The 26482-nt window shown below is 36.3% G+C and overlaps 1 protein-coding gene across 4 annotated transcripts in view; it reads left to right on the forward strand.

Annotated features, from left to right (window-relative positions):
* The window catches only part of LOC149807414 (F-BAR domain only protein 2-like), a 150139-nt gene that overhangs the window by 34979 nt on the left and 88678 nt on the right, over positions 1–26482 (forward strand). For all 4 annotated transcript variants that reach the window (XM_089966526.1, XM_089966541.1, XM_089966532.1 and 1 more), the window contains exons 8-11: positions 3820–3899; positions 8009–8107; positions 14572–14668; positions 25353–25466. In XM_089966526.1, coding sequence (XP_089822652.1) covers positions 3820–3899; positions 8009–8107; positions 14572–14668; positions 25353–25466 — 390 coding nt within the window. The remainder of the gene's footprint in view (positions 1–3819; positions 3900–8008; positions 8108–14571; positions 14669–25352; positions 25467–26482) is intronic.

Raw genomic sequence — 26482 nt, forward strand, 5'->3', positions numbered from 1 at the left:
GGTAATCGGAGTAAATGAGATCAGACTCTCTGGAGACTTACAAGGCCCATTGCAAGGGAGGATATAAGCAGATGGAGAGAGAGGGAGGAGTAATACCTTCTCCAGCCACACAGGGCATAGGGCAAGTCACCCCCTCCCCCAGCGAGGAAGTTACTTAATCCAGAGTCATTTTGTGGCAGGAGGCTCATGCCACTTTGATCCAAGTTTATAAGCTCTGAGGATCCTATGGATCAGTTTCATCTGACATGTCATTGACCAGTGACTGGTCAATAGTGAATGGTCAACAGGCACCAATAGCTGGTCTGTTAACCAGTCAGTGGCTTTGCTTTACATGAGGAGTTACAGGACAAGATTTTCCTAACCCCATTGTCTCCTTTATGACAGTGATATATGAGGCAACAAATTTCTGCCTCCCAGGAACAAGACTAGGATGAAGACGTCCTGTCAGTCCTTGTGGACTCATGAGTTTAATGTGGAGCAGACTGAGGTTTCTTTTCCCTCTGGTTTCCTGTCTCCACTCAACATGACCCAGATGATGGAGGAGAAAGAGATCTTGTCTTTTGGTCTGGTGGTCAACAATATGTACTGTCTTCTCCCATGCGAACTTGTGTTCCTAGTCTTCAGGCTTGTAGGACACTAAAATTCTCTCCAGTTTGGAGAGACTGTTGGGGGTGACCACTTGCCCAGATTTCCTGTTGCTCTTTCACTTGGCCATTGTCATAGAGCATTCTCAAAGGTTTAGTAGGTTCAGGAGTTTGCTAGGCAGTAGAAGGAGTGAACATTCCCCCAACTACATTGTGGCCTTTGATCACTGCAGCTAGCTGTAGGGTTCATGCTTCTGATCCATTAAACCTCCCACCTTGGGTACCGCGGTGTCTTAAGTGGGTATTTCCATAGTGTCCTGGTCTTGCTTTTCATTGAAAACACAGGAGGCCTTAGAACATGTTATGCCTTTTTTTTTCTCAGCCACCTCCTTCACTTTCTGTTGTCAGCCATGCAGAGACTCTTTTTGATAGACTTCCCAGGACCTGAAGAACCGGCTACACCAGTGCTTCACATCTGTATCTGGCCCATTAAAGCCCCAGACCAAAAGCAGCCCCAATTCAGACCTCCCCCTTAGAAGATGTCACTGAAATTACCAAGGGAGGAAGTTTGCAGGACCTTCCCCCATTCTAAGGAAGGGTATGTGCAGCCTTAAGGAATTGTTGAGTGGATCCTCTATCATAAACTGAGACTCTGAAACTTTCTCTGCTGCTAAGGAACCCCATAAAGTTCCACCAGTTGAATCTGGTGCAATTAAAGGAGAAGGCATGCTCCCTTCTGCAGAATGATTCAGTAGAGAGGGTGTTCAACATCCAGACTCCAGTTTTTATATTGTTTCCTGGATTTTCCTAGTCCTATAAAAGGTAGGAAGTTTTGACCAATTGTCAACCTTTCCACCTTAAATAAGTTTCTGCAGAAGGATCCTTTTCAAGATGGAGACCACAACTTCAGGAATGCCATAGGGCCTGATAACTGAGCAATCTCCTTCGACCTACAGGATGCATACCTTCACATCCCTATAAATTTTTTTTCATTGGAAATGCTTCCAGTTTTGCTTTGATGTGGTGGTTTTCCAATTCTGTACCTTGATACTCGGCCTATCTTCCACAACCGTAGCTTTTACCAGAGCCATGTGAATGGTTGTTATCCTCCTAAGGTCACTAGGAAGCCTTACTCTCTAGTATTTCAAAGACTAGTTGATCCACAGTGGTGGGTTACAAGTCCCTCAGACAGAGTATGGGTTGCTTTTGGTCAGTAGTGATCAGATTGGACATTTTACTCGACCTAGAGAAATCAAAGCTGGTTCCATCTCAAGATTTTTTATTTGTGTGAATAAATTTCCAAATGAACAAAGGATTGGACTGTGTCTCATGTGACAGAATCCTAACCCTGTTTGATGTGCTCAGAGCCCAGACCTCATTTTTGGCTCATCAGTATGGGAACCTTGAACTCCATGGCAGATCCTGTTCCCCCTAGGTAGACTGAATTTGCACCCCCTAGTTTCTCCTTCTAGCAAAGTGGAATCCAATCAGGAATCCTTAGATAACTCAGATTTCTTTGGGTGAGATTTCCATCATCATCTGATTTGGTGGTCAGATTGGGACTGGTTTCAGACCAGAGTCACCATGCATGCTCCTGAACCCCACTCCTATCTGTTCACAGATATGTCAGATCCTAGGTTGGTTGCCCATCCGGATCTGAAAGGACGAATTCTTCAAGGTTGATGGTCTTGGGATAAATCTACCCTCCACAACAACAATTTGGAAATAAGGGCAGTGTTCAGGGATGCATCAACAAAATACGTTGCTGCATGATGATCTCCAATTACAGCACATCGATGGTAACATACCTTAGCTGACAAAGATGCATACATACCTCTTATTTCTGCATGGAGGTTGGAGCCTCCTTTGCAATGCAACATCACGTTCAAGTTTGCCACATTCCTGGAAAAAAGACAGTTTTGGTAGGCAATCTGTCCCAGAGTGGCAAGATAGTCCTCATGGGATGGTCTCTGTACCAATCCATAGCAGATTTCCTATCCAGACTTTGGGGAACACCCTTCATTAACTTTTTGCAACAAGGCTGAACTACAAACACCCCTTCATCTTTTTTCCAGTCCCAGATAGGACAGCCAGGGCAGTGGATGCTTTCAACCTGAAGTGGGATTATCTGTGTTCATATGCTTTCCCATCCTTCAGGATGATTCTACAAATACTTCAGAAAGTCAGGAGTTCACTGCTCTGTGGCCTCAATGATACAGTGATCTTCATGACATTGAGCACAGAGGAAGGACCTTCTGCTGGCAGCATTGGGGCTCTCTGCTTCACAACAGTCCAGATATTCTCAACTTTCACACTTGGCTCATCTCAAGCAATCTATCTGCCAGACAATTTTTTTAACAAAATGACTAGTCCATTGCTTAGGCCACAATACATTCCACGTTCAAGGTCTGTGATGCCAAGTGGAGAATCGTTTTTGATTGGTGCTGTAGAAAATGTGTTATTTTTAGCTGTCTCTCGTTGAGTGCATTGCTGATTTTCTTTTCCTTTTTGAAGAGAGACAAGGCTCAGGTTCTGCTATCAAAGGCTATAGGGAAACTTAGGAAACACACTCATATTTTAAAACAGTCCAGCCATTGGCTCGATTACTCATTATGCTGACCTGATCACATATTTTGAGCTACAGCGTCTGGTGTCTTGCTCGCTAATGCCAAGATGGAATCTCTCCTCTGTCTTGTGTTTTTTAACTTTAATCCTTTTTGAACATTTAGGTGAAATTTCTTTGGGCTTTGAACTTTTACATACCTACCACCACCCATCTCTAACTCTCAAAAACTTAGGCTATGGGCCCAAAAATTGTACCGCTTACAGTTGGTCTTCAGACAGACAACCTTTCTACCAAGTTTGAATTTCTACTCAGTGGTTAAGGAGCATGGACAAAGAGAGTTATTGCAATATCCCCCCACTTTTGAATGGGGTAAATAGTACATGTGCACTATTTTTGTTTAATGTAAATGTTAGTTTGGGAAAAGTGAAGTTTTTGCATACTAGTTGATGAACAATTGATAATGCATTAATTTGTCCACCTGATGTTGTGCCTTATGTCCCTAATCAAAGAGATTGTACAGAGATGAATTTTGACCAAAACTGATAACAAATCACTCAGTTAATCAGTCAGTTTAACAGTCACCAGTGCTTGACCAAATCTATTAAATGGAACAACTAGTTAATGTTTTAGTAAAAGGAGTTGTTTACATTACACTGTGAACTCTTTCAGGTGAAGAATACAAGAATCTAGTTGATAAGTATGCAACAATCAGAGAAACCTTTGGAAAGAAAATGGAGGAATCCTGTAGGGTGAGTGATTTCATGTTATTATAGAAACTTTCAGGCAATAAACTTTTTGGAGAAGGGGTAGATTTGTCTTTTAAATAACTGAAACAACTTTAAGTGAATCAAGGATTAATACATGCAAGATTTTAAACGTTTTAATGGGCCTACTAAATATTAAATGAACCAGTTTAATGCATTTATGTATATGCATAAAACTTATGGATATCTGTTTATGTTATTGGTGCCATGGATAGCAGTTCATTACACTTTAAATTCTGTGTAAGCAAATATGACTTTTAAGTAGTTATTTATCCCTGAGTTTAAAGAAAATGATTTTTGTAAATCCTGGTTGTCAATGGATAATATTCTACATGTGTAATTTAATATAGAAACTAAAGCTACCATTTATTTAGAAGTTTTCATAAATTACACAGACTTGACAAATGATGAAGAATATGCTCTCATGCCAGTTATCAGTGCAGAAAGCAAAGACAGAACTGGGTGAAAAATATGTTGGCAGCTAGAGTTTCAAGTCTCATCCCAGATTTGGTGATCAAAATTTTCATTCCGGTTCATTTCCTGTGTTCAATTGCTGATATCTCTTTAGCCAAATATTGAACACTTGTTAATATTTTTAGCTGTCATAGTCCTTAGTGCGACTGTGGGTCACCCTCTAGGCAAGTATGAACAAAACACTACATATTAGCCATACTTTAGGATAGTCAACTCCACTATGTGAATTTCCATCAGTACCCAGTATCTGTCAAATCAAGTATTGAACAAACACCATAGCAGTATTTTTAGGCATCCGACTGCAATGTCAGTCAGTTGCTGTATCATTCTGGATAATTGTTATGCTTCTGATGAATCATGCCAGCAGGTAATGGTTAAACATGGCTGGTAGTTCCATTATCTGCAAGATTAAATGCCCAAACTAAAGGGATGTTTAAATCAAAATGAATATACAGATGTTCAGGCTTCCATAGCATCATTATGGATCACTGCCATCTCACCTCTGTCTGCGGCGGTTCGAGTCTAAGATTCAGCCAATGTGGGCATGTGAGAAAGCTTGCCAGTAGCTTCTCGTGGGTCGGTGGTTCTTTCCGGGGTTTTCCGGGTTCTTCCTCCACCATTAATACTGGCCACCATGTATAGCCTATCGTGCTGAAAAATGGCGTTAAACCCCACAACGACAACAACAACAAGTTAAAAAGCTTCCATAGCAGAGAAAATCAAAATGGACAGCCAGATGAAAGTTTGGATATTGCAGTACAACAGAAACAGGGTTCTTTTGAAGAAATGATAACCTTGATGATGATGTAGTACAATTTTTTGTCTAATGTTTTAATAAAAGACATGAGAGCCAACATTATAAAAGTAGCATTAGATGAATCTCATCATTCCCTAAATATAGACCTTTCTAGTGCAGTTTGTTAATATTTATTTATCCCTGACCACTACATGTCACTACATGTGTCTGCCATTAACGTACTGATTACTGGTACTGATTTTACAGATGCCTGACACTAGAAACACTATGTAAAACAGGACATGCTGCAAATGCTTTCCATAACATATTAAGATATTTATGTTAAAAAAATTGAGAAACATATTTCTGAAAAATTATTGCACAGGAAAGTTGAGTAATTATTATCAATTTAAATTTAAATGGAGCAAGATATTTCCTTATAAGTTGTCCAAATTTAGCTTGCAGAAGAATTCTGAAATTTGTGAAAGCAAATGAGACTGAAATGCCCAAGTAATTGAAAATTGACCCATTTGATATTTTCACTGTTTACTATCCTGATATATACGCACATCATGATTAATTTTTTCCTTTTTTTATGTAAAGAAGTACTGTAACATTTTTATTTCATACTGTTTTTGCTAAGTTAGGATGTAAATAATCACCTTTGTAATTACTAACTGAATATATTGATTTGGTTAAAAATGAGAGAAAGGATGGTACAGATATAAACAAAATCATTGGTTGTCAAATTCCTTTGTAGCTTTTAAGTCTTCGTGACATTTTCAAATTTGGCATAATCAGCATAGTGAATAGAATATAATTTATTGATCTATTAATAAAATTATTTTGTTGAAAATAATAAATATTTTATTCAGTCATCTGTAAATTCATTTATCAGCATAGATAATTCAATTATGTACCTACAGATGTGATATTCTCTCAGAAAATGTATGAGAAGAAGTAAACAGAATAATATATGAGTGTATGTTAAGGTGTAAAAATTACTACCTATTTTAGTTAGCTTTTTTATAAGGGCTAAAAAATTAAATAAAGAATTAATTTTAAAGACAGTTTGATAAAAGGATTCAAACTTTAGAACTATTAAATAAATACCAGAAGAAAATAAGAATTATACCCAGAATTACAATCTTGGGATAAAAACAATCCAATTATACATAATTACACATGACAAGTTCAAAAGTAAAACAACAATGAAACTTTAGGGCAGTCAGTTTGCTAAACATTGTTTTCACAGGAATGCATTGTTAACCTAAATGCTTGTGCAAATAAATGACATGTACATTAAATGTACAAATATAGCTTCCATTGCAGAATAAAAAGAATTGTTCATGCAAAGAATGAAGCAAACTTTGACAGGGAAGATGTATGTAACAGGGCTGTTTTACAAGAATATAGCCAGCAGAAAGTTAGTAATTTCCTTTCTTCGGGCAAAACCTGTTCCATTGTTCGGCGGATGAAAAATAAACAAAATGTTTGCTTTTAGGTCTTAGTTTTATGTGATCAAAACAAGCGGTAACAGTATAACTGATTGGCCAAGTGTAAAGTAATATATACAAAAACAGAACAATAAACTGTAATGACAATTTTCTATTGCTTTTCCTCTGGAAAATTAAATGTAAACTCTGAAACAATTAGTATCCACCATCATAATAGACTCCTAAAGACCTAAATGGGACTCCTGGATTTGACAACTTAGGAGTCATTTGACTCTTGACATGAAACTGCTTGTGGGAGCTCAGGAAACCTACAGCCTACACTATCATTTGGTTTCATTGTAGACATGAATCCAGTGTTTCCCTTTACCCTCATTTGTGCTTCAGGGACCCCCAAAATTTTAATTTGACCCCCAGTTTTGATAGCAGAGTTTGTTTTTTACTCAGACTGACCCCAAATTCTGACACCAAGGAGATTTTTGACTCTCAGTCTTTCACTCCTAGGGGATACACTGGAATCTCTATCTTCAGAATCTGACTAATGTTGTGAAGGCATGATTAAGTTTGCAATGAAGAATGGGGTAGTATTGACTTGGGGCCCCGAGTGGCCGAGTGGTCTAAAGTGCTCTTCGTTATGGATCACTGCCATCTCACCTCTGTCTGCGGCGGTTCGAGTCTAAGATTCAGCCAATGTGGGCATGTGAGAAAGCTTGCCAGTAGCTTCTCGTGGGTCGGTGGTTCTTTCCGGGGTTTTCCGGGTTCTTCCTCCACCATTAATACTGGCCGCCATGTATAGCCTATCGTGCTGAAAAATGGCGTTAAACCCCACAACAACAACAACAAGTATTGACTTAATAATCTAGGTGAGCATCAGGACATATGCTTTGCTTCATCTTTGCTAGTAATTACCCCATGCCTTTGAAGAAAAAATGAGGATTATGTGTTCCTGACAGTCTTGATGTGCATGCATAAGTAATGTCATGCAACTTCTACACCTTTCAAGATGATGACTTCATGTTGAGGGTGGTTGGGTCTGAGTGGTGAACAGTGGTTTTAAAATGCTGATGCAGCCCCCAGAGGAGGGCAAAGGAAGAATTTTGTCAGTATGATTACTGACCAATTTGTCAGCACATGTCAGTTGTGGCTTTGAAATTAGACCACTTGGTCACAACTTAGAAACTATTGACAACTAAACCCTTCATTATTTATACACTTGTTTTGTGTGAAATGATGAATTGAGATATGCAGCAGACATTAGCCAAATGGTCCCTCCTTGTCCCCAGAAAAGGGATCCTCAATCCAGTTTTTGAGAGTGTGTAGAATAAAGTGTGGAGCATAACAATGTCAGTTTCATTAATGGTTTCAAAATAGAGAATAAAGAAATGAGGCATAGGTTTCTACTGTTACTGCCTGTATTTAATGCATTTCAGCATTTTCAAGAGCTTGAAGAGGAACACATATGTCAGATGAAGGACTTTGTGGACACTTATGCTAAGGCCTGGCAGAATCAGCATGCAGTTTTGGGACAGGTATGATGTCTATTCAAGCAAACTTTCTATTTAGTGTATTAGCTGCAGGAAACTATCATTAATTTTAGTATGTTACATGGTTTTCTCAGACTCTTGAAGAGCAGGTATTATTTTCTTACCTCACCTTTTCAGAGAAAAGAGAGGCACATTCCATCTGTTCATCTATTATAGTTCCACTCTATAATTTTAAAATTGTTGAGGTTAAGGTATAAAAGTTATTTGAGGTAGAGGGATGAATCATTTTAGCTTTACTTATCTTAGGGCTGAAAGTCAGCATTATATTCCCAATTTTATATTGAATTGGATTATTCTTATGTGAAATATCAGCTTCATTTACGGATTAACTGTAAACATTCTTAAATGTTAGAGTGATCTCAGTGTAAATTTTGTTCTATAAGTAGCTGTACTTGGGCAGTTTGTTGGGGAAGAGCAGTGACTGTAAAATGAATTGTTGAATAATAATCATATGGCAGTCAAATTCAATGGCAGTCATCTAGTACATTTACAAAATTACTTGCAAGTAATAATTTATGTTTGGAATTTTCTAGTGTTAAACAAAATTCATTATTTGTTATGTAATAATAATATATAATTTCTAATTGAATTAAAGTCCAAAATTCTTCTCCAAATACGTTCCCTATCACATTGATGTTAGGAATATAAGCCTGCTACCTCCCAAATCAATCCCTAGTAAAAAAAAAAAAATTCTTTCTCATATAAACATGGGACAATAAGTCTTGTCCATTATCTCCCCTTACCACCACTAGGTGTTGTTAGTTTTTAAGCTTTGCTTCCACACAACAACATCACATGAGATACTTCCTGTGAATTCAAAGCCAAATTTTTTGTTAATTTGGAACCATCTCTACAGCAGTTTGGATTTATTGGGATTAATATTCATTGCTGAACAGGTGATCAATAATATATGTTTAATTGCGCGAATATTTTGTGGAATTCTTTCACTTTCTCAGACTTGGCAATTTATAGATCACATGGCACAACACACTATCATTAATGAATTTTGTTATTCATAGTTTTGTGTACTCTGCTTATTGTTTGCTCACCCAGTTAGTAATGGGTGTTTTAGTGACTTATTAACATGCTGCATTGTTAATTGATACATTTTTGTTGTATTGATTTTTATCTTCTCATTTCAGTGAAACCTGTTCATAAAGTGTAGTAAATGCAACAAGTTCAAGCCTTAGGCGTAGCTGCCAATCCTCATGATTTTGGCATGAATTTAATGACTTTTTCAGAGATTCACAAATTCACACTGCATGCAGAAAAATCATGAATTCCCCAATTCTCAGTTATTTTAAATCTTTAATAAAATAACTGATTTCCTGTTAAGTGCTAGTTGTGATATCGGCAGTTGCTGAAATGTTCCAGTACAGGTGGTCGCGATATTAGTGGAACTATAGCTGATTGGTACAGTTGGCCAGGTAGCAGGTATTTTAGCGTATTTTAATCTATATGTATAAGAGTAGTTTTACAAATGCTTTTGAGAAAAACTGGGGCCTAACTGGAATTTTGCTCTGCGCATGTGCCGCAAACACTGATTTGAATTTCCATTCGGCACCGCATCTTGAAAATGTCTTCACCAACAAGGAAAAAGAAATGTATTGCACAAAAGTGAAGTTTAGTTTGGAATATACCGAAAATTGGCCATGCATTCTGCCATCAAACACCTATATACATCATGCTTTTTTGCATGCAGTGTGCCAAAATTTTTAGCTTTGGGCATGGTGGCAGAGATGATGTGAGGAAGCACATTGGTAGTAAAAAGCACATATTGGTTGGGAAAATTAATTCGCAGCAGATTTCAGGTCTCATTTGAAGACCTGCAAGCTACCAATGCTGAAGTGTTGTTCGTGAGTTATCTTGTTGAACACAATCTACCTTTATCAGCTGGAGACCATGTTAAACATTGGTTCCGACAAATATTCCCAGATTTGAAGATGGCTTCACGAATTCATGTCAAAATTCACTAATTTGTATCCTTATTTTCACTAATTGCAAGCCTGGAGGGTTGGCAGCTATGCTTAGGGAGAAGTACACGAGTCATGCCTTACATGTGCAAATTGTACTTTATCAGTACAATGCAGTGTGTATGCCATAGGGTCTGAGAGAGTGTTCAGACTATAGTTTTGCAGAAGTCTACAAAGGCAAAGAAAGAGGGTGATGACAATGCAAATTTTAAAATTCCTACAAGTAATTATGATACAATGGGGAAGTGTATCTAAATTTTTAAGCAGCCTTAGTGGGAATTTTTCACCAAGAGAGTTCTTGCAACTCCTCAGGCTATTCAATGCAGCAGCAGAATTGATCCTGCTGGGCTGCCATTATATCCTCCCATTACAAATGTCTTTGCTGGCTCAATTGTGCCCTTTTCTAATCCATTAGTCAAAATGTTAATATCACGAATTCCTGTGTCAGTAATGCAACCACAGTTGGTTCATGACAGGAATTTCTCTGGAGAAGTCCCACTTGAAGGGACAGTTTGTACAGATGCCTGATAGAGTTCCACATTTTTGTGGGACTTCATATATGGTCAGCAGCAAATGGAGAGCATGGAAACTATCTTGTCACATGAATTTCTGTATGAAGGCTATCATAAATGCATTTCATTTCTCTGTGAGAAGTCGGTCCTGATTATGTTGGACACCTCTATAGTGGTGACTTACTTCCTCAAACAGGATGGCACCTAATTGCCCGACCTATGCAGCCTTGTTTGGCAGTTTCTTTGCCAGTGCTGACAACTTCAGAACAAGGTACAAATCAGACACATTCTCTGCAGACTTTGCATACTTGACAACATTCTCCACTGATAGGGTCAGGTTATCCATATGGAATGAATCCTTCATCTGTTGGTTTTTGATTGGATTTGTGTGCTTAGTGAACTGACCTCTTGAAACAAGATGGAACCACAAATGAGCCACCATTGTCTCACCGGTTCAGAAGCTTGGGCCATAGTTGCACTGTCAATCAGTTGGATGGAGTTACAGATATTTGTCCATCCCTCCCCCTCAGTCTTTATACCCAAAATAATATAGAAAATAGCGGTCCAAAATATGAGGGAAAGGTGCATGTTTTCAGAAGAGTGTTGAGTCAGTAACATCATCCCTTGAGTGCCATAGTCCATCATCTTGCTGACTTTTTCTCACCTCAATGAGGAGAAAAGTGGGGACCAATTACCATCAAACTCTACTGCTCCATGATATCTGGCACATTCAGACATCATGGCAGAAGATATATTGTTCATAATAAAGACCTTTCAGATCAACTAGCTAATTTTGATCTGAATAGCTCTGAATCTTTAACTCTGGGTCCAGACTGGAATCTGTCCTAAATCTTATCATGGCCCAATCCAGATAAATATGAGCTATTAGCCCAGACCTTGCTGAAGATTTTATCATGCAAACCTGTTTCCTGAAAGCTTTAGTGTCGGCACACACGTGGCTGCATGCTTTTTCAGTGCATCTGAACTATCTTCAGATCAGACGGTTTGGTGATCTTTGTGACACCCGGCAAGAAAGCAAGACATCACCTCAAGACATCACCTCCCAAGCCCAATCTTCATGACTTAAGTGGTTTATATGCCCGGGATACTCTGATCTTGAGGACTTAGCAGAGACAACATTTATATCTTGTGAGTTCCATGACTGCAACCCAGATGACTGCGAGACACAAACTAACACAGCTTCGCTGGATTTGCCAATGAATTTTGACAGTAAGAAGATTTCACTCATCATCTTAACCTGATAGAGCTGTCACTGTTCATGTGACCTTATGCTGTGTTGATTTATGTAGCAAAGTAGGTTATCATTCACATAGGGAATCTCCTGTTTCTTCCCTAGAAGAATACTCAGGGTATAAATGAGATGCTAGTATTTCCTCTATCAATTACTTTTTTTCCTTACATTAATGTGATCAGGAACCTATTTGAAGGAGAAAACAAATTTTTCTAGTAAATTATGTTTTTCTGAGAATACGTAACCAATCACATCACTTTAAAACCCTCCCAATCACCCCGCCATGTGAGCATCCTTATTAATGTGCAAGTGTTATTACTCTTTGTATGTAAGAGTTAGGAATAAAGGACAAATTTGTAATCATTTAAGTATTCTGTATTCAGGAGGTAGCAGGCTTATATCCCTAATGTAAAATGTGATTGGGGAAGTATTCTAGAGAAACATAATTTATGTAAAAAAATGTGCTTTCTGTGTAGAATGATGTTCATACTTTGCCACTATGAAAGCTATCAGCCACTGTGCTGTTTGCATCCCATTTATAAACTCCTGTTTAAATCACATTACATCAACTTGCCAATTAATGCTTGTCTGTCTCAGCATTTGCTATAGCAGTAACAAAGTCATCTATTTAAACTACACTGAAAAATGCTTTTAAATGCAAAAGTAAGACGGAATTATATTTTCCTTTCATGTCCTTGGTGTGTTTATTTACTCTTTATGTTATTTGTACATTCCTGTGATTAAAGTGAAAAATAGCAAAACAAAACAAATGAATATGGATGTGAATTAAGCTTTAATACAAACCTACTGATGATAAACTGAATGAAAAATAAGAATGTCAGAAGCAATCCACACTGGGTGGGATGATTGGTGATGAATAAAAAGGAGTTGATTGATGCTACAGTCTTATTGATGAAGCAGTATGTTTACATCCTAATATTTAATATGAAATAATCTCAACACACTGAATGGATACATTATTGTGCATTAAAAACTGCAATGTTAATACATGTATTACAATATAAATCACCATACTTGGATGGCAATACAATGCATATTGTGATACAAGAGTAATGATACAAAATATATTATGATACAGACTCCTCCTGTGTCACTGTGGCAAAGTTACTAGTATTACCTGACTACATTGTTATCATGACCATTTTGCATATCTGCTTATGATTTTGTTACTAATTATACTATATGTTTATAAATATTTGGCCATTAAAACCCCAAATATTTTCAAACAGGAGTGTTATGTACAGCTGATAAGTTTAATGTTTTGTCAGCTATTTTTGCCTTAAGAAAGCCTCATGTTATCAGAAATTTTTTGATATTGACATTAAATCTTCAAACTATCTTTCATACCTGAATTTTCAATAACTATTATTAATGTTCAGAATAATTCATTTATCATTTTGTATAACCATATCTGACCAAAATGTTTTCTTGATGTTTCGTCATTAAGAATGGTAGTTTTTCTCGCTGAGGTGGAGAACCAGTCTGATAACTAATGACTATAAGATAAATAATAATACATCATGGTACAGTCATCAAATCTGTAATACTTTTGTTGAAGAAATGTAATGCTTTTCAGTTTTCTTTCATTCCTTAATTTGAACTGATGTAATATTATAGATTACCTACTGCATTGATGCATTGTCACACTTGTGGTACTGTATATAGTGAGATGTTATAGCAGTTATAAAGATATCAGTGTAGTTATCATAGAAATGTCATGATGTTTATACATATTAATAAATTATTACAGCTCATACTGCAAAACAGCTTTTAATTGTAAAGGAGAGACAGAAAAAGCAAAACATATTGGTCTATGACCTAGGAGGTAGGTTTTGAAATGTTGTTATGACACACCTTCTGTTAAAGATATGTCTACCAAATTTCATCCATTTTTCTTTAACAGCTATTAAATTATACAATAAAAAAGGAAAGAAAATGATAGAAAACTTAAAATCTTGTATCTGTGACCTTGACCTTGATGATAAGTATGGAATGCAACATGTTTCCTTGGTGTGATGTATATCTACCTAGTTCAGTCCATTCATCTCAGATGGCTCTAAAGAGTATAAAGGAAAGTAGGGAATTTCTTTATTTGTTTATATCAAATATTGATGTGTAACTTTAACCCTGAATACAGGATTTATAACACATGATTTTGTGATGATACATTAATATAAAAAGTTTCATCAATTTAAAGTTACTGTATATACTCGTTTATAAGACGAGCCAAACTGCAAACAACATAGATCCTGATCTGCCATAGCATAATGCAAATGTAGATCAGGGTCTATGTTGCTTATTCAGCTGATTCCTCCTAACAAACCGCACAGACCTAGATGTATTGCTGTATTATGTGTTGGTGGATCTGGGTTTGCATTTTGCAGTTGGACAGAGGATATACGCTATAGAACAGAAACAAAAGAGCCATTTATGTATAGCAGAGTGAATACTATGTCCACTGCTTTTCTGTGAAATGGCAGACACTTGCTGCCTCATGCTGACACGTTGGTGAGACATTTGTCTCATCTGTGGTAACATTTTGAGACTTAGTTGTTATGTTCTTTCATCATCAAAAATGTATGTGTATTGGTTTTATGTGCATTTGTGTGCTGTTGGTTTTTTAAGAATATAATAGAAAACTAATAAAAATTAAAAATAGTTTGATGAATTGACTTTGATTAAATTTTTCAGGCACAGGAAGAATTTAAAAAGAGTTCAGATGACTTAACTACACAGAAATTGCTTGAGACTTTTATTAATGCAAAAGGCACAGGAACAGTAAAACCAGGTAAGATTGGCACTAGTTTGATTTGTGAATGCAATAAGAATATACTATTAATATTGAGATATTAGCAGACTAGCTTTCTCCTTGTTTGTTTTATCATGGCATAAATGTTTCTATTCAAATCTATATTTAGTGAACACAGTGACTTTTACACCTGTAGTGATTGATGTCAAAACCTTGTGACACATGTTTGCATTAAATTTGTTTATTATTAAAAGATTTTCTCCCATTCATCAGTGATGGTTTAATGTCAGAGATAGGATCAGGTTAGATTTTAAGTACTTCTATATCTTTAACACCTAACCTGGAGGGTCATTATGTTTGGTTTGGAAGTTTGTCTAATTTTTTATTGATGATTTGTTTTATATATAAGCCGTATTAAATTGGAATGAAACCTGGCTACTTTGTAGTGTCTTAGTGTTTTAAATGTAAATCTTACTGTGAAACCCATCCAGATCATTTTCATTATTCTGCTTTGAATCAGAGATTGATAATCAGTTCATGACCAAGATTTTAAAGGAGCAGTGGTTTGTATTATGGGTTTTCGCTTGAGCTGGGCATAAACATTTGGTAAATTAGTTATGGCTACATTTTTGTACTGCAGTAAAAAAATTGTACATCAGTTTCAGATTTCATCTGTCAAAATAACACAGTCTGCTCTTGGTAACAAAGATTGGTTTGTGTTTCTAATATGGTACTTTCTGTGTATGGCCTTGCCTTTCAAAACCAGTCTAAGAATTTGTAACAGGCATTTTTATGATTAGTCAGAATGGCCACCTTCCTCAATATAGTTTGACATCTTAGCACTTCAGAACAATACAGAACCATTTCATTCAAAATTCTTTATCAAATGTAGTTGTTTAAATATTTTTCTCTAACTAATTATAAAGTTGCTTGACCGAGATCATGGGTACCTCTGGTACTGATGACTCAAGAGTGAAAAATTATGATAAAAGTTTATCTTAGAGCAACCATATGTAGATGTATAAATGCAGTAATAATTAAAATATCTCCAGCATATGTAATCATAACTTTTGCATCCATTGATGAGAGCAAAATAATTAGAAAATGTGAGCTATTTTGATACCACCATTTTGTTACATCATCATCATCACTTTCCTTGAAGCAGCTGTATGTAATGTTAGCAAAGTTAAAACCAACAAAATACACCATGATGAACTTATTAAAAACAAAATAGCCTGTTGTCAAAGGCCAGAAAAACATACCTTTACAATTTTACAAACTTTAAGACCCGGAAATATTGGTCACGTATATAATTATGTCCACCAGACTGTGTACTGTTTATTGCCCTGTATAATAATAACAAAGACTCCAGGAAGAAAATAATAGCCCACAGACAATAAAACATGCTAAAACCTTTTTATTACATAGATAAACCCATAATAAAGGTTCATATTTTGAAACTATGAGTTGTAATTTCAGTGTACTGAATTTCATGTCCTGAACGTTATATGAGGAATCCATTGGTTCCCATGGGGACCTTTTATTGTGGTACTCAAATAGTTCTCTAAACATGACGACTGCAGCACATGAGACTTCCTTAAATCATTAAAACATGCACATTTGACTATAAGCACTTGTTCATTGTTCATGTCTGAAGAGTTCCAAAGTTGTTTTATTCAGAACTAAATGTGACTTCTATCAGAGGAGTGCAAAGTTTTGCATCTGGACTTACAGGGTTGAAGGCCATGGTTAGACATGTGGGGGGATTTCCACCCACTGGGCAGCCTAAAATTAGGGGGACACTCTTTCAATGAGTTAGAAAAGTGTGGATGCGAGTGAGGGAAATAAATACAAGAGTCATGGTTGTCTTCCTTGCTTAGAACTTTATGCATTTCATGCATTTATTTGACATTTCCATTGAAACAACTCACGAGAAAAACAAATCAAAATTAGTAATTCAGCATGTTACTAACTTGATAATACACCCCCCCCCCCCCCGTTACTAACAGAGTAAGTGAAAATAGTTAGTGTCGCATTAACTAGTATATGACAAAACACAATCAACAATAACATGCTGTAACTTTTTCTTATATAGACAAGTCCATAAAGGTGACAAAATCACTCAAATTTGGAAAAATATTTTTAAATAATGCATACAGTCTCTGTAAGAATGATTGTCCAACACAATAAATCCTTATTTAATGTAGGATGGTCCAGTTTTAAAACAGAAATGGCTTGGTTTATTTTGAGGTAAAATGTACATTGTTATCAGCACAGCAGCAAAGCTTGAAAACGGACACCTGATGGAGGCAAGGGAAGATAATAAGTAATTACCCTTTGTCTATATAAGATAGATAGGAAAAGACTATTTTCATCTTTTGGTAGGGCTGGATTCACATGGTAGCAGGCTTATATCCTAATGTTAATTGAAGGAGAACCAAAGCGTTGAGAATACTGATAGCTTGGATGGTTCAGGTAATACTAAATTAAACAGGATCAGACGGATTAATATAACTTGTGAAAAATTATTAACCATGTTCCTTTTTTCTGTTCAGAAGCAAATACTATTAACATTCTAATTACATGTATTCTTTTAAGTACAAATGTTTAAAGTCTTTTATTCTTTTTTTGTGCCTGGCCATGATCACGGGTCCCAAAAGTGTTACGTATATGTCAGAAGTTGAATATATGTCTAAACAACATTTTTTATGCACTGGATGCATACCTTTGAGCTTATATTTAATGAATATTTATAAAACTGACCTCAGAGATTAATATTTTGACTTAAACATGACAAGAACAACAACACATTGAAAACGTGCATATTTTTAACTGAAGCTTTCTGTGAAACGTGACATAAAGGAGTAACTTGACACATAACAAATACATAATTGGACACCGGTTAGCTGTGGAACATACACAGGATTAACTTCTTCTTACTTAAATAATTCTGAAAACAGTTTACTATTTAATCTGATCTGTACTATTTGTCACTAGCCAGTGAACAGGTATACACATGTGAAAAAAATATTTATATGTTAATTAACCTTATTTATTTTAAAAACTATATTTGTTATGCACCAAACCCAGCTCTCATAATGCAAAAACAGTAATATGGTATGTTGGTCAAGAAACATGGCAACCATATATCTGCCAATTTTACAGATTCAACCAAGCCTACATAAATCTACAGTGAAAGAACGTCCCTTTTTTAGAAACACAAAATTACTACAACCAATGGTCTAAATTTAACTGTTACATTTAATTCTGATGAGACTTTTGCTACCTAAACAAAATTGACTCTTGCAGTTTCAGTCTCACTGGATTACTCTATTTCCTTAGAATGATTGGTAATCCAGGTCATTTCAGAGGGGTTTCGGATTTTGTTTGTCAAACCCCATCCTCTTTCCTCCTCTCCCCTCTTTACACACGTACCATCAGATCAGGGGAAAGATGCCATTCTACAACAAGAGATACGGTCACTTATAAAAAAAACAGGCAATGCAGATTGTGCAAAAATCATAATTGCCAGGCTTGTGTTCAAGGCTGTTTCTTATTTAGAAGGCAATCGACAATTTGAGGCTGATCTTCGACCTGAGTCACCTCAACCAATTCATTTTGCCACTGAAATTCAGGATTTAGATGGCAGGATCAATCTGTCTCTCCATCCAACAGGACAAGTAGCTGTCATTCTCGATTTGACTGACACATATTCTCATGTCCTTTTGCACCCTGCGTCATGGAAATTTCTCTGTTTTGTTTACCATGACATAGTTTATCAGTTCAAAGTCCTACCTTTTGGCCTCAGCATCAGCCCTTTTTACCAAGGTTATGGATTGCATCGTCAGCCTATACCGATCAACTTCATCTACAATGAAAGCAGTGTACCTGGATGATCTCCTGCAGAAACATATGGTAAATTCTATTCTACTCCAAGGTAGAAATGATCTTCTCTAACTTTTAGATCATATCTGGGCATTCTGATGAACTGGTAAAAGTCAGACCTCTGTCCATCCAAGCTTTTTGTCCATCTGGGTGTGTAGTTTATCACTAACCTGAATCTGGTATATCTTCCTCACATTTGCATGATAAAGATCATCAAACTCACTGAGTTTGTTTCCTACAGGACTTGGATTTCAGCCAGAGAGTTCTTGTAACTCCTTAAATTTTTCAGTGCATCAGTGGACTTATCCCGCTTGGCCATCTTTTTATGTGTCCCTTAAAAATGACGTTGCTAGCACATTTGCACGCCTTTTCAAGTCCCCTCGATGAACAGTCATAATCATGCCCAAGATACAATCATTCCTGTGATAGTGGTGCAGCTGAGGTTGGATGATCCTGGGGATCCTGCTGTAGGTGCACCATGTGGAAATAACGGTATGTACTAGTGCCAGTATGTACTGTTGGGGTGCCCACCTAATGCCAGACTTCACTATCATCGGCTGCATGTGGGAGCCAGGGGAGTGGCCTGTTCATATCATCCTTTTAGAAGCAAAGACTGTCATCAGTGCCTTGGACTTTTGGAAGGATCGACTCTTAGACCAAAAGGTCCTCATTATGTCCAACTACTCTGTGGTGGTGACCTACATCTTCAAACAGCAGGGCACCAAACCACCTGACTTGTGTGTTCTGATCTGGTAGTTTCTCCATTGGTGTGATGATCTCCATATTACCGTACAAATCAGATACATTCCCGACAAACTGAATGTCTTGGCTGACATTCTATCCTGGAAAGGTTAAGTTCTTTAAATGGAATGGTCTCTCTGTCAATCAGTCTGTATTTGGATCTGCACACTTTGGGTGTGTCTGATGATCGATCTTTTTGTGACAAGGTCTAGTCACAAGTTACCTTTGTTTCTCCAGTTTGAGACGCAGAAGCTTGGGCTGTGGATGCTCTGTCAATCAGTTTGGAGGGGTTGTGGGCATTTGCATACCCTCCCATGCTCTTGGTACCAACAATAATCTAGAAGTTATGGCGTCAGAAATGCAAGATGATTCTGATAGCCCCTCTCAGATGGGATGGGTTCTGTTACCAATCTACTCGATCTAGTGATAGATCGGCCCAGGAAGATTCCAGCCAACCTAAATCTTCTCAAGCAACCACTGTCATGGGTGTTCCATCCTTGCCTAGACCATCATCTTCTTCATGCTTGGGTCTTGTTTGGACAGCCTTGTGGGACAAACAAATGAAACTTTTGATTGTGAATAGAATCTCAACATCAGGAAGGCCCTCCACTTTGAAAAATGAAAGCAGGGAAGCAGGATACCACCCTCCGTGGCTGAAATGGATTATACGCTCAGCATACTCAGAGGTCTCACAAGATCAAAGTTGCCTCAAGAAGATTACTGCTCATGAGAATAGTGATTTCTTTGAGACTCACGTTTTAACATAATGCTTCAATCCGAGATATAGTAGAAACTGTTGGCTGCCATGAAGAGTCAACCTTTTCAAGTTTTTATCCCAAAAGATTTAGCCTCACAGAGGCAGACTGGTAGGCTCATTGGCTGCAGCCTAGATGACCACCAGACCCAATTTAAACAATCAACACAGCCTATCAATTTTGCTGGATTTGCCACTGAAATTTTGTAGCCAAGATTTCAGTAATGATCTTAACCATATGCGGGGGTCACAGATCATTGTTTGCTTATTGCTTATTGTGATCAGGAGAACTGGTTATCATTAGCATGGAGGATCCAGCCATCATTCCCAAGAAGGATAACAGAGGTAGAGGTTGGATGTTCAGCATTCCTGACTCCTATTACCTATTCTCCTAACGTTATTGTGATTGTGGAATGTATTTGAAGAAGACAATTTTTTTATTAGATTATGTTTCTCTGAGAATACATACCTAATCACATTACTTTATAACCCTCCCAACCACCCTGCCATTTGAACATCCTAGTTAGTATCAGACTCAGGATAAAAACTTGTGGGGGGCCCAGAGTGGTCTAAAGCACTCTCCATCACAGATCACTGCCACCTCACCTGTCTGTGTGGGTTCGAGTATCAGGCTCGGCCAATGTGGATATGTGAGAAAGGTTGCCGGTAGCTTCTCGTGGGTCAGTGATTCTTTCCGGGGTTTTCCCAGGTTCTTCCTCCACCATTAAAACTGGCCACCATGTATAGCCTATCTTGTGCTGAAAAATGGCATTAAACCATATAACAACAACAACAACTTAAAAAACTTGACACCTGGCAGTGTCAGGGGAGGTAATAGGCAAGAGTTATTGCCCTTTGACACTGATTGACAGGAAATGACACTTTTCGTCTTTGAGTAGGGCTGGATTTGTGAGGTAGCAGGCTAATATCGTAGCGTTAATTTAAATGGATAATTTTTCTCAGGAGAAACACAATTTACTTAAAAATTTGCTTTTCGGGGTAAGAGCTGAACCTTTTTTGTCTTGTATGATCTTAATTCCCAGTTCCTTTCTCTTCGTGGTATTCTTTAAAAAAAGTGACATCTCCCTCCTCCACCCCCACCCCCACATCGCCCCACTCCCATTATATTTGAATGAAATAGCCTTTTTTTGATACTCATAGTTTTGCACAGTTACGTCTTTTGTCAGTACCTAAATGTAAAGTGCACTCAAAATTTATCCTGATTTCAGTCGAATAGAAATGATCTTGTTTATTGTATTTGTAAAATTTGAGTATTTTAACTCAACCAGTTCAAAAGAAATCGGTATTTATTTTATCAATTTTTCAGACACAATAATTCATTATTTTATCATAGTAGGCACCGTATCTGTAACACAGTTAATGCTGTGATAATGCTGTCAGTTGTATTAGAGTCTTTGAATGAGTCAAATGGCTTTGTGACCAAGACTAGTTCATAGTGAATTTGTTTATATCGCACAATTTCAGGTGAGTGTTCTCAGAGTGGCCAAGACATAATCTGTCATTTCAAGTCCAATAGCATAGTTTATATCAGTTGAATGTGCCATCATACAGCATGGGCTGTGCTTATGTTGGTTGAATGTGCCATCATACAGCATGGACAGTGCTTATGTTGGCTGAATGAGCCATTATACAGCATAGACTGAGCTTATGTTGGTTGAATGTGCCATCATACAGCATAGACTGAGCTTATGTTGGCTGAATGTGCCATCATACAGCATGTACTGAGCTTATGTTAGTTGAATTTGTCATCATGCAGCATGGACTGTACTTATGGCAGGAGCAATATGCTGATAACTTTTGGCTATGTACATAAAATTAAAACTTTTTGTGTAAATTAAATGCATTTACAGTATTTAATTTTTTTATAAATAGAACTCTTTTCATAAAATATACAAATGTTCTACATATCCAGAGCTGTGGAACTCAAAGCCTTTTCACCAGTATCTTGTAATTTGGACCGCTTCTTTGCACTCTGATAGTACATGTAGAGAGGATCTTTGTTAATGGGTTTAGAAACTAATGTCTTGTGTTTAATTGGATGTGCTTAACATACTCGACACTCAGAAATGTGTGAAATCTGGAACTCCTCGTTTTTGGAAATTTCTATGCAGGTAACATGCAGTTTTGGTTGGACTCTCATTGATATTGATATATGAACAACTCTTTCATATTAAATATAGTTATCAGAAAAACAAAATCTTTTTGTCAAGTTTATATATTTTTTGTCCATGACCTTACAGATGTCATCAATGTTCATACATTTTTTTATTGATCCATGAGCAGTGAAAGGATATTAATATGGACATGGCATGAAATGTCTTTTATTTCTACATGTACGTTTTAAAAAAGAAAATCTACCTGGTGTTTTTCATAACTATTAATCTCTACTTTCTTGTTCTTTCCACTGTGCATGAAACTGTGATATATGTTTCTCTTTCCAAGCTTCACATCAGTGGGGATATGAAGGTACTATACAAACAGTAACTTTTTAAAAGCTTTTATTAAAATTTACACTAAATAATCAACTGTATATTAGTAATATAGCACATATTACCCATAAGGTACTTTTGTCTTTAGAGAATTGTTTCATACAAATATCCTTATTGGGCAACAGTAGGGTCGATAATAATATTCTGTGTGAAAGTTTTTTAATGTCATATTTCATACATCATTGCACACTTACAGGTAAGTCATAAATTCACAGAACCAGTTCTTAAATTTGGCTGTTTACATCTAATATATCTGGAAGGTAAATTTATGGTATAAATTTTGTCTTGTGAAAAGTTCATAATAATGTCTGTCAGTTCTGATTACCCAATTTTGAATCAGTCAGAATGTATCCAAGACAAAATTCAGAGCGTACTCCGTAATGTGTTTTCAGATGTTTTTATTCTCTTCATTTTTTTCAAATAGTACTGAATATAGAGAAGAAATACAATTTTATTACAGTGTAAGTGCAAGAAATGTTAAAAATACTGAAGGCCAAACATATTGTTTGAACATAGTTGAACTACTCAGTCATGTGTCACAAACAAAAGGTACATGAAAATTAAATAATGTAAAAATACAAATATAATGCAGTGTTATTTTTAAAACAATGTACTAAAAAAGCACTATAAGCACTGTGAATTATAAATGTGGAAAATAATATTTTAAAACTCTCCATTCTGTCTTCTGACCACTGATCAAGAGCTCATGGTTGCTTAATGTGTGTCAGAATGCTTGCAAATTGGAAATGAATAATTTTTTGCTTTGTGAAAACAAAATTAGTATAAGTGGGTTTTCTAACTAAATGCAGATTACAATTTTCAGTAATATTATGAAGTATAAAAAAAAACTTCTAATCAAAGCAGCTGATTGTCAAAATTGGTTCTGATCAGAGACAATATCATTGTAACATGTCCTTTCACAAACTAATAATAAGTGCTGAAGATAAAGACCTGAATATAATAGAATGTAAAAAAATCACTACAAAAAGGCACATTAACAAACAAGACTTACCTTATTTCTGATGCTTTCATGATTAAAGTCTGAAAACACAGCCTTCATTAACTGTCCACATGTATTTGGTCACCATTTGGTACCATACTGAATGTGCATGTACACTTTTTATCATTCAGCCATCTCTTCAATACTAATATGCTTCCTTGTTAAAACAAAGATTATTCAATTCATTCCTGAACAACTTTTTGTTATTTCATTTAAATTCAAATCTTTTATGTTTACAAACAATATAAATACTTTCATTTTGGAGTATTTTCATTGCCTTGCAACTCAGATTACCCATGATGCTCCTCAGGGGATATCTTTTTATTTACTTGGAAAATGAGACATAACTGGCCAGAATTAATACCAAGCTGTTAATTTAGGCTTTTATCAAACAATAGGAAACCAACACTTTTAAAGAATATGGCAAGTTGGAAAATAAACAATTTGTTTTTGAAAAACTGTCGTATTGTTGCTTTTAATTAATGTAACAAATATAACTGTCAAATATCAAATGACTTATCTAATGTAAAATAGCACATTCTTTTTATTCCAGTCTTGATAAATAATGCCATTTTCATCTACATAAATTTCATTATCATTGTACGGGAAATCACAGATTTTGCACACCATATTGGTATTCACCAAAGTCTTTTCCCAGCATCACACTGAATAACATGGTACAAAGACAAGGAAAAAACCCACATTATGTCACATAAAAAAATTAAATATGGGTGAGGTTCAAATTAAAGGCATGAAATAGGGAAAGAACATGCATTGTTGGGGTGGACTGACATAGCCTCTTGGTACCTGCCTACATGGAACACTGATAGTCATATCCTTCAGATAGGTTAACTTGGCTGATCTACACTGGTGGCCATCTGTTCATCAGAATTATAGACATAGTACTGTTTTTATTTTAGGGCACAGTACTCCACATATTGTCTATAATTGCATACAAGTTGGATCCAGCTGCAGATTGCATGGACCCAGATCTGCCATTGCATAAAACATTGGTAGATCTGGATCTATGCAGTTTATTTGGAGTAATCAGTAGAACGAACAAAATAGACCCTGATCTGCCAATGCAATATAATGACAATAAATCAGTATATTCTAATATAAGCAAGTATATATATTTTAATTAAATGCTCAAAATGCATGCAGTGCAATATCTATTTTGTATACTGGACTAGACCCTTATGAATATTACAATGAAAGGTTAAAAGAACAGGTCATTTTTTTCAACCTTTACATTTTCATGAATCTACTAAAGTGCTCACCATTATGGTTCACTGCCATCTCACCTCTGTCTGCGTGGGTTTGAGTCTTGGGTTGAGCTTATGTGGGTATGTGAGAAAGCTTGCCGGTTGCTTCTCATGGGTTGGTGTGTTTTTTTCCAGGTTTTTCCTGGGTACTTCCTTCACCATTATTCTGGCTGCCATGTATAGCCTATTTTGTGCTGAAAAATGGCGTTATACCCTATAACAATAAGAAGTAAAGCATAAGCTCGGAATTAATTAACCTTTGTAGGATACCAATTTTGTGGATTTTGTAGCTGCTGCTAATCACAGAAAAAATGATCTTTGGGTGGAAAAAATAGGAATCCTTTCTGAATCTTCAAATTTAACCACCAACAAAAATGTGTAATTTTTTTTTCCACAACAACCACAAAAATTTGGTATCCAGTTAAAATAAATGAATTTGCAGTACATATATTTTAAAAGTCCTTAAACTTTTGTTAGTCTTGACCTTTCCTTCTTTTTCTTTGCACCTCTTGAAAACTGCTACCTGTATCCATTAATGTATAACTGACTTATATTGTATCTTTTATAGGTCCCCTAACTTTTGTTGAGCCAGACTTGTCAATTTTGCCTGTCAATCGTCCATTGTCTCCAGAACCTCAGAATAATGATAAGAGAGACAGTATTACTGAGAAAACACGTCCAGGTAGGAGAATCAATATTTCTTCCACTGCTTTCACAACTCAGATTTCTTTGTTTGTATTTTGTTTATAGAAATGATTTTTCAGGTCAGAGATTTTTGGGAGATAGGCCTCTAATGATTGCATATCAAAATAAGTGTAATTTGTTTTACTGTAGTGGCAGTTAGGCCGTATGAGCTTATGGTATATCTCTTTCTCTGCTGTGTGACATCTATTGTCCATTGTTTGTAGTGCTTTGTGCATCATCAGTCCATCAACAGTTGCTTATGACCACTCCGGAGTCCATATTTCAGATAGGATTTCAATCAGAATTGGAATATGAATTTATATCATTCATTCGTCAGATTGGTTAACGTTGTTATCCTACTGGAGGCCCATTTTTCTGATTTGATCTATATCTAACATGCGATATATGCTTATATCATTAGGATTTCAGTCAAGATACCAGCATCTGGATGAAATTATCTTGAATCCTATTGGCTTATCTAGTTACTACTCAGGAGGCCATATTTCTGATTCAGTTTTTATCAAACTTGAAATAATATGCTTATATCATTAAGATCTTGGGTAAATTCAGTAAGGTATACTAATTAGATGATCTTGCAACTGACCTGCTAAACTTGTTTCCCCGTTGTAGGCCGTATATAATTCATTTATGATCAGACTTGGAACATATTCATATATTATTTAGATCTATGACAAGTTTGATAATTAGCAAGATCCATGCATATTAGTTAGATGAACTTGCATCTAATTGTCTGAGCTTGTTATCTCGAGCAGTCATAGTTCTGATCTGATTTTGATTAAACTTGATTAAACTTAAATTATTGATCAAGATCTTGAATGAGTTCAATAATGATCAAAATCCATGCTTATTATATAAATTTTGGGAGATAGTTTACCTAGTTTGTGTTCTAGACAAGCCTGGTTCTTGAAATGGTCACCTGTCAAGTTATATAAGCCAGTTGAGCAATTTCAAGCCCCCTCGGACCTCTTGTTAGGTTTATGTTTATGCTAAAGC

Source organism: Sinohyriopsis cumingii, chromosome 1, assembly GCF_028554795.1.
Source record: "Sinohyriopsis cumingii isolate HCF-2022 chromosome 1, ASM2855479v2, whole genome shotgun sequence".
NCBI classification, from domain to species: Eukaryota; Metazoa; Mollusca; class Bivalvia; order Unionida; family Unionidae; genus Sinohyriopsis; species Sinohyriopsis cumingii.